Source organism: Dendropsophus ebraccatus, chromosome 2, assembly GCF_027789765.1.
Source record: "Dendropsophus ebraccatus isolate aDenEbr1 chromosome 2, aDenEbr1.pat, whole genome shotgun sequence".
NCBI classification, from domain to species: domain Eukaryota; kingdom Metazoa; phylum Chordata; class Amphibia; order Anura; family Hylidae; genus Dendropsophus; species Dendropsophus ebraccatus.
In genome coordinates, this window is record NC_091455.1 from 70611161 (window position 1) to 70623385 (window position 12225).

The window sequence follows — 12225 nt, forward strand, 5'->3', positions numbered from 1 at the left end:
AAACTCCCCCAAACCATGCCATTATGGATCTTGCTTTGTGCACTTAGACACAGTCAAGCTAGAATAGAAAAATGTTTTCCCCAAACTGTTCTCGCAAAGTCAGAAGCATACATTTGCCCAAAATGTCTTGGTATGTGGAAAAAATTAAGAATTCCTCTCACTTGAACCAAGGAGAGTAGGCCCCTGTAAAATAAGCCTGATAACATTATCCCTGCTCAACCAAACTTTTTTGTGCTGATTGTAACGCCAGATCAGGTTTGGAACTCTGAAGTTATTTAGTCAACAGTCAGTTAGTGGCTTTTATGCACTACACAAGGACTCTTTATGCTAGAAGGCTAGTTATAATTCCTCTGGCAGATTCATATATACAGTCTGAGAATACAAAGATGCAAATTAAATAATAATACACAGGTGTGTACTTGAAATAGTTTGCTCCCAGGCTCTATTATCTACAGATGCATGCAATATAGTACTGCATGGACCACTGCAAGCAGGGGCATAGCTAGTATTCATGGGGCCCCATAGCAAAAAAACTGTACGGGGCCCCCCTCCCCTATGCACACCACAAAGCACTGTGTGTGTACATATATATATATATATATATATATATATATATATATATATATATATATATATATATATACACACACAATCGGTGATGTGGCCAAAAACTCAAATCTCTTGTGACTACAGGCAGAAGCAGCTACAAAAGTGACTGCAGAGCAGAGAGACAATGGCTGCTTGCTATGACAGTCCACTGTATTTAACTATAAGGGCCCATTAGGAGCCCTTATGGTTAAATACATATGTGCAGTAGCGGACTACCTTCAACTTAACCCCTTATGTACTGCAGTGTGTAAGTAAGCCAATGTTCTCTTACATGCTGCAACACAAAAAAAAAAGAGTTAAAAAGGAAGAAAAAGAGATCTATGCTTCGTTGCTCGTGCACTGATAACCCCTGACCTCTGGCACATTTTCCTACTTGATTGCAGCATCTGGAGAATAGAGGTCAGGGTTTATCAGAGCAGTGAAGCAGAGATCTCCTTGTCCTCTGCATAATTAACCCTTTTTATGATGCAGCATGTAAGTGAACACTGGGTCATTTACACACTACAGTACATAAGGGGTTAAGCAGAAGGACACAGGAGACTTATCTCCCCTGTGCATCCCAGGCCCCCCTCCTGCACCGGCCCCATAGCAACTGCCTACCCTTCCTCTATGGTAGCTTCGCCACTGACTGCAAGTAAACTAAAGATAAAATAAAATGCATGATTCAGATACATGGTAACTGACCTCTTCAGGCACAAGTGGTTCAATCATAGGAGCTTCTTCCTGTCTCACAGCAAGTCGGACTGGAGAAGTAGACAGCCGTTTCTCCCACTCACTGGCTGCTGTTTCTGTTGAAGTTTCCAAAAATGTCCTTTTCAGCTCACTAATGTTCGTCTGATGTTTCATTAATTCTTCCTGATTTCTATCAAACTCCTATATAAAAAAAAATAAAAGAAACAACAAAAACATAAAAAAATACGCAAAATCTAACAAACATAGCTGGAAAACCATGTAACAGAAACTTTATTCACAAATAATCCATTGTGAAGCCTGCTTTACCACAGTTTTATAGAAATCATAAAGGAAATTATATTTTAGTTGCTTGTTTTTCCAGCCATGGAACAAGATGTAAAAGGAAAAAAGTAGATAGGTTAGTATCAGGCTTACCAGAAAGAACTGGCTGTTACTATTACCACAAAGCTACAACACAACTTGGTGAAGAGTGAGAGTTTGAAGGGGGTTACCATAGTGAGATGTGATCCTATATGTGAATTCTAACAAAATTACATCAAAATATAACTCTACATTTTTATTATTAAGGTTTGACGATATTTATTAAACAATAAATAAAATAAATACAACTGCACATTGTCTAGGCATTAAAATAAAGAACACTGAAAATCCACTTGGTTCACTAGGAGGTGGGGGGGCACTCAGTCCATGCCAAAAATCCAACACACAAGTGCATGCAGTGGTATGTACCAATACCAACCTCTAACATAAGATTACTATGTTTGACATAAACATTTTCACCCTTTATTCGCTTAATGAGACTATTCTGAAAAAGTGAAGAGAGGGAACATTAAGATACATACGAAACGCTGGACAATGATGATGATTTTGCTCTCATGATCCACAGATACCAGACAGGCACTAAACAACATTAAAAAAAAACACAACCATAGAAGTCTAGATCTAAAGGGTTTTTACCTGAGTTTTTACATCTGCATCTTCTTCTTGATCCGACTGGAAGCATTGTAAGATAACAAATATTACAGTATATTGGTAACTTTGTATTTCATTGTTTCTACAAAGCTGTAAGTAACCACTGTTTGCAGAGAATGTGCTGGTCAGAAGTACACCAGGGTCATGGTATGTCCACACAACAAAGGCCTGGTGCCCCTATTCCTTTCTTGATCTTAGGTACTTTAATTGTATTGAAAGACACTGACAACTGAAAAATGAGAACCTTACATAACCCCCTATCAAGCTATATCACATAAAATAACAAGTTCTGTTCTTTGTATTTATTTGCAATGATGTCATATTCTGCATATTTCTAATTCTTATTAAACATATAAGGAATCCTAGGGATTTATGCCCAATATGTGATCACAAAACTTTTAAATAGGGTTACTCCAGCATTGCTTTCTGCGCTAAGGGTATGTTCATAAATGGAGCTTCATTGTGTTAGCGCAAAGAAGGACAGCTGGACATCAATTTAATAATAACTGCAATGAAGTGATGCATTCACATTGCATCTTTATTGCATTACTGCATGTTTGAACACACCCTAAGCTAGTTACATAGGGACTTAAGAATAAATATAAAAGTTAAAGTCAAATATACAATGCTGATTTCTGCTACACCTTCCAGCGCTGTATAAACTACCCAAACAGCAACCTTTTAAAGTAAGTAATGGTAATGAATATTAGTGGTATTAGTTATAACACATTTTACTAAATTTATTCTTTAAACATTGATTCTAATATGACATTTTTCTTCCAAGCATTTTACTAATGATTTTCCACTAGGTGGCACTGTTGAGCAGAATTCAGAAACACTAAATGGCAAAATGTTCAAACTGCTAATTGGTAATTTACAAATTATTATTCTTAACCTTTATGGTGCGTTTACACAGACAGATTTATCTGACAGATCTTTGAAGCCAAAACCAGGAACAGACTATAAACAGAACAGGTCATAAAGGAAAGACTGGGATCTATCCTCTTTTCAAATCCATTTTTGGCTTTGGCTTCCAAAATCTGTCAGATAAATCTTTCTGTGTAAACGCACCCTTAGGCAGTGCTCATATGTTGTGTTTTTGCCGCAGTTTGTGAAATTGTGCTAAAATGTTGTTTCTAAATCATAACCAAGAGACGTTATGTGAACACAGCCTTACACTGTAAAAGCTAGTGAAAGGAATGAAACAAGCCATTTCTTTGTTTCCCAGACTGCTCACCTAGTAAGTTTGGTGTATGGATTAAAAGGCAAGATTAGCGAGCTGGGCCGAGGTTCAGGTTCATACGAATCTGAACCATCAGCTTTGAATCCCGCTGTCTGTTCTGTGGGAAAGGTGGAGACAGCCCGAGTCCCACCTAAAAAACATCGATACAGCCTAGGTCACATAGGTGGGACTCTGGCTGTCTCCACCTTTCCCATACACAGGGAAGACAGCGGGATTCAAAAGTCTGTATAAACCCAAACCTCAGCCCTGGCTTGCTTATCTCCAATTAAGAGCCCTTGCTCGACATACAGCCGTGTACACCTCCTAAACAGTGCCGATCAGCGACATCTGAACTTGCATGCCGTGTCTTAACAAGGCATGATTAGTTGTGTGGTCAGGCTGCATGAACGATTACTGAATTGTTCGTGCAACCATTAAAATGCTTTGTTATTGGCCGCACATCTCCTGTTCAGACAAAGACATGTGCAGTCAATGACAATTATTTTACCAGACGCACATAAAATCAAATTACCTGATTAGAGGGTGTTTGCTGCACATTTATTGGCTGATCACTGGCCCTTTTACGCAGGCAGATAATTATCGAGTCAATGAGTGTTCCTAGAATTGTTCATTAACCATAATTGGCCAGTATAAAAGGGCCTAAAGACTACATCCACACGTCCGTTGTTCTGTCCGCAATAGTGGTCACGCAATTGCGGACAGACCATAAAACCAATGATATTTAATGGCCCCGTTCACACATCCATACGTGTATATGGGGCCTCAATCCGCGCCACAAAAAAAAAATTGACATGTTGAAATATTAACTGTTTTTTGTAATGCGGACCCCCAGAATCTCGCAGTAATTCAAACAATAAAGAACATCTTATGAAAACTCTTTACTAAAGGGATCAGTAACAAGATTCCTGTAAAGACATCTGTCCTTTTATTAGTCACTAAAAAAAATACATTATGAGATTTTGTGACTTGGCAGTTTTGTAATTTGGGAAAATCCACATCATGAGTATGGTTGTTTTAAAATTACAAAAACACAAGCAAGAGTCCATGTATAAAAACAGCAAATAATAGAAATGGTGTTGACCACATGCAAAATCAAAGCCAAAAAAGATCATGATCTGAGTAGTTGTAATGCGATTCACCACCATTTTTATCTGCACCATCTATACATGACCGAATATTTAAATGTGTTAATCAATTCCATGTCACTTTATTAAAACTTGTATAATTGATAATGTTATTTTCCCTAGGTCCTGTCTTGTAGTAAAGTTCTGACTTGTTGAAGCTAATATAGATGTTTCTTGCACACAGAACATTCCTATAAAGGGGGCTGTAAAACATAATGGTCGCATGCTCCTCTGTAGGATGCCATGTTACGGACGAGTGAGGACCAACGAAGACAGAGAGCCCTCATTACCCAAAATGAGCCAGAAGTTTTTATAGGACAGGATGTAAGTAAAATGACAGTGCCACTTCAATGATGATGTCGCCCCCTGACTGCCTACCGTGCAGGCAGCACCTTTGGATACATTTAGGAAAAGCATTCAGAACATATACCCATTTAGGCTGTCTGTTTTTTTTTTTTTTTTTTTCAGGCTGCGAATTAGTGTCAAGGAGGCAGGGCCTATGATTCCCTGGGCCCTAGCACCGTTATGCCTCACCAAGCCATATGCACAGTGCTCGTCCATGATTATGCAAAAGGACATGAATACAGGGGCTAGGAAATAATTGACCCCGCCTCCTTGACACTATTCACAGCCAAAATAAAAGCATTTTTATGCAAATAAGCAGACATAAAATGGGGTTACACTGTCACTTTAATGCAAGTTTGGTTAAAGTGACAAAGAAGTGTCCAGCCCCTTTAAGAAGAAAAACAAAATAGTTTTCAATACTGTGGAAAATTACAATAAATGTTTGTAAAACATTTTCATAAAGAGTAGCTAAATGACAATATCATCATAGACATGGGTTAAGCACAAGACAGAAGCTTATACAGCATCGACAGAATGAAGCCTCTGGGTAGACTTCACTAAAAACAGAGTGAAATACTACATAAGGGAATAAACTCTGCATTTTACACACCTCAGTGGCAGTGGTTTCACCATCAGCTGCTGTATCCGTCTGTTCACTGTCAGTCTATTTAGTTTTACAAGATATGGATTCCAAAATGAAAGCGGAAAACAAAGAATAAATCCATGTTGTGAAACTGTAATGATGTTTACCCCAAAACCATTTTGCCATTTGTAAGAAAAAAAAAGAAAAAAAAGAAGAAGAAGCAAAAAAAAAGGAGACAAAATAAGAGAAAAGCATAACAACACAAACAGAACAGATTCTGAGGAATACGCAAGGCATATACATTCTGTGAGATCATTCATAGTTTTGTGTACATTACTATATGCTAGCTATATGTATTCTAATCGTCTCAGCTAGATATATTATATTCCTCATGTAAAATTAATCTGTTCTCAGAGATGTCTTTAGTTTTTTGGTGTAAAATACTGGAATGAGACTACTATAACAGCCTCCTGACTTTCAGCTCCTCATTTGTAATTGCAGATTTGTGTCTAGCTGCCCGATCTGTCTGCATTACCAAAAAGGCAAAACAAAAATAAATCTATTAAAGAAAAATGGGAACAGGCTAAATGACTCTGAGTGAGTTCTGAAATCATGTTGTTTCCAACACTGGAAAACTTAATCAATTGCACCATTACCGGTGATCGGTCACAATAATGTGCACATGATTTAAATAGCTGTGTATTTCAATCGCCTCGCCTCCTTTCATTTCTATTATCTTTCTAATAACAAGCTTGGCACGGCTCGTCATGCAGAAACTGCTCTGGGATTACAAAATGATTTACACAACACTTTTGGCTTTGACAATGTATATAGCCAAATGTAATGCAGACATGTCAGACACAGAACATGCAGTATGTAATACACAATGGATAGAAAGGATCAGGCACAAGCTATTTTTATGCAGAAACTTAACTGTCATTTCTATATCATAATTCACTGTTCTGTCTCTTAGGGCTATTCTGTTGTGAATAATATAATATTTTGTACCTCATACTGATAAGAAGACTTAATAATATTGCACTGGACTTTCATTACTGAATTTGACTTGCTTGAGGGGGTTTGTTGAGAATGTGGATAGCTTTTGTACCAAAATGAAAAAATAAAAAATCTCTATATACCATACCGGTTATAATGAGTCTATCATTACTGTCTGGAAATAACACTAAAAATCAGGGCAAAGGGAGGAGGATGTGTGCTGCTACAGCTTGGTGCCACCTCTTTGACTTCTAAAGCAGACCTATCATCAGCTTTTTAATGCCTAAACTAAAGGCAGTGTACAGTAGGCCTTAAGCACTGAGATATAAAAATTAGAAATATGCAAAATCGGGGATAAAGCCCACAGGACATCCTCCATGGCTGCAAAAGCCCAGCATTGTTCAGCCTCTTCACTCTAAACTAATTACTTACCAGCTGGGCCAGGCTGAAAGTACAAGTTTCTGCCCATGAACCTAAAGTCAGTAGATGTGTATGGAGAGCTGGGGGTGCCTTAAAAATGAAGGGGCTAAACTGTGCTTGGCTTTTGCAGCTCAGGGAAACATCCTGCGGGCTTTATCACCTAATTGACAAATGATCTTTAACAGTTTTGATTGCAATACAGATTCAGGGTAAGAAGACCTATAGCACACTGCCTTTAAGCTGCTGGCAGGCCCTATTAAGCTGAACAATTATCGGCCTCACTTGGCCGATTACTGTCTGATCAGGGGGATAATCATTTAGTGTACTAGCACATGCACAATGTCGGCTGATCGTGGTCTTTCAATGTGTGCAGCAACGGTCTGCTGCGACTGGAGACTGCTGCAGACTTCAATGGTACGTCTGAACGATCTAATGATCATTCAGGTGGCCCCTCCCGCTGCCTCCCACTCCCTTTGAGGAAGCGAGCACTGAGCTGACAGGTTGGTGCTCACTTTCCCCGGAACACTGGGCCACGTAATACAGCCTTTAAGCATGAAAAGTATACTTTTATAACCTAATAAATGTGATTAACTTAATAAATCACACGAGAGATAGGTGCAGTTAGTTTTAGCTTAGTATGAACTAGCTGTGGGTGCCTACACCTCCATACAAGGTACTGACCTAACAGATTCCCTTTAACTGCGAGAAGAAGCATGAATATTTTTACTTTCCAGCAACTTCCCTTTTAAAATGTACCACATGTAATACTAAACTAGGTACACTATTATAACAGACCCTTTTGGTTATGTTCACATACCACCTTTTTTCGGCCGTCACTTTGAGCTCAAATAATGGCTATTATGTTATAATAACGGTTGTTATTGTACAAGTAACTACTGCTGTTATCAAATAAGATGACATCTTATTATCTTTGTTATTCTGAGAATTTTTGTGTTTCGCATCTATAGGACATGTAAAATCAAAAAATAAAGTCTACTAGAGAATCAATTTACAGTACTAACGGCTAAAAATTTATCAAAATTTATTTGTACATTGTAGATTTTAATTTGCTCCTAACCATTATCTTAATTATGTATACTGTACAAGTACAGAACTGTTTGAAAGTGTTGTGCCTAACCCTTGTAGCCTATGGACAAAACTTCCAAGTAGTAGCAAGCAGACATAAATGAGGCTCTGAAAGTTGGACCAGTATGGTAGCATTCTAGCACTGTTTAGGACTAACACTGAACACAAAATAAGATGTGTTCTATGCCGAGGTACACACCTCATCATCTGAACTGTCACTCAGGTCATTGTCAAGAGAGGCACTCAAGGAGACCGCCTTGGGCTCCAGGTAGCAGAGGCACATAGCCAAAGGAAAAGAGAGCGTGAGGGCGTATGGCACAGAGAAGGAGGCGGAAAGCAGAAAGAAAAAGATGAAGAGGAAGCATGGGACAAGTGAAGGAGATTGAATTGGAAGATAATGCTGTAAACTTTCAGGCAGGAAATTGGCTTCGGAAATGTTGGGGAAGGAAAGGTAGCCATCATCATCCAAAACAGAAGGGAATGAATCTGGAAGATGCAAGGAGAAGGAAAACAGTGTCCCCCCTTTGCCAGCTTGCTGTTTATAGCTCATGGCTAACTCTTCTTCATTGGAGTACAGCATTGTTTTTTGCTCTGGCTCCCATTCAGACTCATTAGACACCTGAACTGTGTCTGCACTTGGCTTACATGCCACAGATGTATGAGCATTCTCCTTATATCTCCTACGCAAATTGGCTGATGATGTGGAGGGGCTAGAAGGTGGAAGTGGAGGGGAGTGAAATGAATCAGTTGCAAAACAAGATGGCTGAAGGCAGAGAGCAGCAAACAAGGTGTAAGATCAAAAGGACAAAAAGAAAACTGCGATTAGTTAAATGGTATTCTTTATAAACTTTAGTAACAAGCATAACATTTCCTTCAATCTGGTGAATATACTGTCTTCTTACACAACTTATAAATTCACATTGTTCATTCAGATTTTTATTGTTTAGTATGGTTAATGGCATTAACAATCTTAATCAATACATCGGAAACATAACAGGAAATCAAAATAAAAGAAAAATCATTCAGCGCAAGCTAAGTAACCTATATTCGATGACTAATTGGATAGTTAGTCCAGAAGATACAGTCAAAGTACTTAGGGAATAAAGGTACCTGATAGCAGACAATTCTATCATTAACAAAGGAAGCTTTACTGTGGTGAGTGGATTCACTGGGTAATCACCATGTGGTGATGTGGCTCAGTCCATTCTGGCAGGGCCCCGGCCGGCGGCACTATTCTTCTGTGAATCAGATAAATTGATTGAACTATCGGATTCACAGAGGAGTAGTGCCACTGGACAGTAAAGTGCGGCCAGACAGTAAAGCTTTCTTTGTGAATATCGGCAGACGGACGATAGCAGACAATTCTATCAGGTACCTTCATTGCCTAAGTACTTTGACTGTATCTCCTGGACTAACTATCCAATTAGTCATAGGTTACCTAGCTTGCGCTGAATGATTTTTCTTTTATTTAGTTTATCACATTTTTATTGAACTCACGGGTGCTCAGTCTATACATTCAGCAGCAGTAACAGTGCAGCACTGGTGAGGAGGATCGTCTCAGATCGAGACAACCCCTCTATATGCTAATAACAGGCAATCACTTTGCACAACATCACATGGAAAATGTATTAAATAAAGTCATAGAAGTAAATGGAATAGAAGATTCACAGAACTCACCAAATAGTTTCAGTGAATTGGTTTATTGCATGTCCAACAGCATAACGCACAAAAACAGGACGCGTTTCGGCTTAGTGTTGAGACAGTTGAGTAAGGCACAAACCTGAAACGTATCCTGTTTTCGTGGTACATTGTAGGACATACAATAAACTACTCCACTGCAACTTTCCAAGGAGTCATAGAAGGAAAACTCAAATTTTTCCCATAACTTTGATTCCAGCCAAACAACTTATTTAACTGAGATCCAACAATACACAAATCTAAAGGGTTCCTTCTATTTGCTTCCTTCACAAAATCAAAGCTTCAGCATCTACATGGAGTGCTGTCATAGTCCATATGCTCAACTTTTCATACAAATACGGATAGTTGACCTGATCATGACACTACTGAGACTATGGTATGAATGCCATTGCAGAAGCAGGAAGGGAAAATCAATGAAGTAAGGGATACTGAATATTGACCTTAAACTAGACATACACATTGGTTATCTTTAATCTAAAAAATCTCTATTGATTAACATTAGAGATGAGCGAACCTCGAGCATGCTCGAGTCGATCCGAACCGAATCCGCTGCTGAACTTGGATAAAGCCCTAAGGCTATGTGGAAAACATGGATATAGGCTGTATCATTGGCTGTATCCATGTTTTCAAGACAACCTTAGAGCTTTATCCAAGTTCAGCAGCCCCCGCTAACACTGGTCAACGGCCAAAAAGGTTCCGTCATGAAAACAGTTGATCTTAACTAATTTTGGGGTGCTGAAATCGAAAATGATGTTCAAATTTTGAAATTGGCTCTAATTTTCAAGATATAGACATACTTTCTATATTTCTCACAGCCTGTGATACAATACTAGGAAAAGTTTGCATCATCAGTATTGCATCATCAACTGGTATATTGCATCATCTTAGAATGACCAATATGGAAAAAAGGTATCAGGGTAAGGCTAGGTTCACACTGCGTTTTTGAAATCCGTTTTTTTTTTTTTTTGCAAAAAACGTATGAAAAAAACGTATGCATTTGTGTGCATCCATTCTTCCATTGACTTCCATTATTAAAAAAAAAAACGGATCAAAACGGATCAGTTTTTTTGATGGACACAAAAGTAGTGTCGGCTACGTTTTTGTGTCCGTTAAAAAAATGGATCAGTTTTTATTTTTACAATGGAAGTCAATGGAAAAAATGGATCAAAACAGATGCACACAAATGCATCCATTTTTTTCATCCGTTTTTTGCAAAAAACGGATGAAAAAAGTGGATGGCAAAAACGCAGTGTGGACCTAGCCTCAATGGAACCCATCAATGCTTACAGATTACTGTTGGACAGTTATCAGAGACAATCCCATGTATGAAGACAAAAGACGTGGAAGTGCACTGAGTAGCCATTGAATAAGGACCTACAGTACATTCCAGAGTTCAATAAACATAATTAATTCGTAAAAATTCTTAGATATGCCTGTAAATTGTATATGATTTCAGATAGAACTAAGTTTCCTATGAATATATTTCAAAAGTTTATGAACAGTAAACTTGCTTCCTTGTGATTGCAGAAGTAATAAATATGTCGGCTATTATACTGTATTCTATACAATTCACAAAACAGTAACATGAGAACTCTTCGATATCATAGTAACTAGAGCCAATTAACATTTTTCCTTGTGATATTTGAATTCAGCACATAAAAATAATTAAGAAATGGCTAATTTTATTTCGGAACCAAACAACTTATGAAAATTTGTTGGCCAGTGATAATCAAATGCCGATCATTCAGGTTCGGATCAACTCGAACCCGAACACGGTTCGCTCATCTCTAATTAACGTGGGTTCTTTTTAGTGAATTTATCAAGCTGCCTTATAGTACCATTCTGATTATTCCCATACAATCATTCAGAGCTCGGCTTTTGTTTCTCATATTGCTCTGTAAAATGCTGAGCTCTGTTTAGTTGCTATGGACAATGAAGAGAATATTACTGAAGGCCAGCTTGACAAATCTATATAAATGTCTATAAATGTGGTGCTTGGCTACACTGAACTGTATTATGCTCCTCCAAACTAAAATAATCAAGTCAAAACAATAAGCACAAACATTCTGTAACACATCAAGGTAAAATGACCTAGAAGAAGGTAAAGACATTGAAGAAGAACATCCAGTTTGAATATGGTTATATGAAGACTGGATCTTATCTACAATAAGATCCACCAAACATTAATTTTATTTTAATTTTTATACTTCTCAAAAGCATTTATCATGGAATGCAAGGCAGAAAGTATCAGTTCATTGGTTTATAGCTTGGTAAATAGTTATTTCCTTTCCATGTATATACATTCATTATTTGATCATATACAACAAAGGGAAGTATGCATTCAAGTTGTTACAATTAACCTATTTTTTTTCGGGTAGGGCTAGCTGTATTTAAAGGTGTACTTAGTGTAAGTAGTATGACCTTTTTGTTTTTAAAGGGAATCTGTCAGCTCGACA

The 12225-nt window shown here is 37.9% G+C and overlaps 1 protein-coding gene across 13 annotated transcripts in view; it reads right to left on the reverse strand.

Annotated features, from left to right (window-relative positions):
• Positions 1-12225, reverse strand: part of EPB41L3 (erythrocyte membrane protein band 4.1 like 3) — a 168117-nt gene that overhangs the window by 25634 nt on the left and 130258 nt on the right. For 7 of the 13 annotated variants that reach the window (XM_069957740.1, XM_069957747.1, XM_069957741.1 and 4 more), the window contains exons 13-16: positions 5597-5650; positions 2260-2295; positions 2042-2107; positions 1294-1482 (exon numbers count right to left, since the gene is read on the reverse strand). In XM_069957740.1, the coding sequence (XP_069813841.1) occupies positions 1294-1482; positions 2042-2107; positions 2260-2295; positions 5597-5650 (345 nt within the window). Of the gene's footprint in view, positions 1-1293; positions 1483-2041; positions 2108-2259; positions 2296-5596; positions 5651-8270; positions 8835-12225 lie in introns of all 13 variants that reach the window. The other 6 variants (XM_069957743.1, XM_069957751.1, XM_069957752.1 and 3 more) reach the window with 5 other exon arrangements.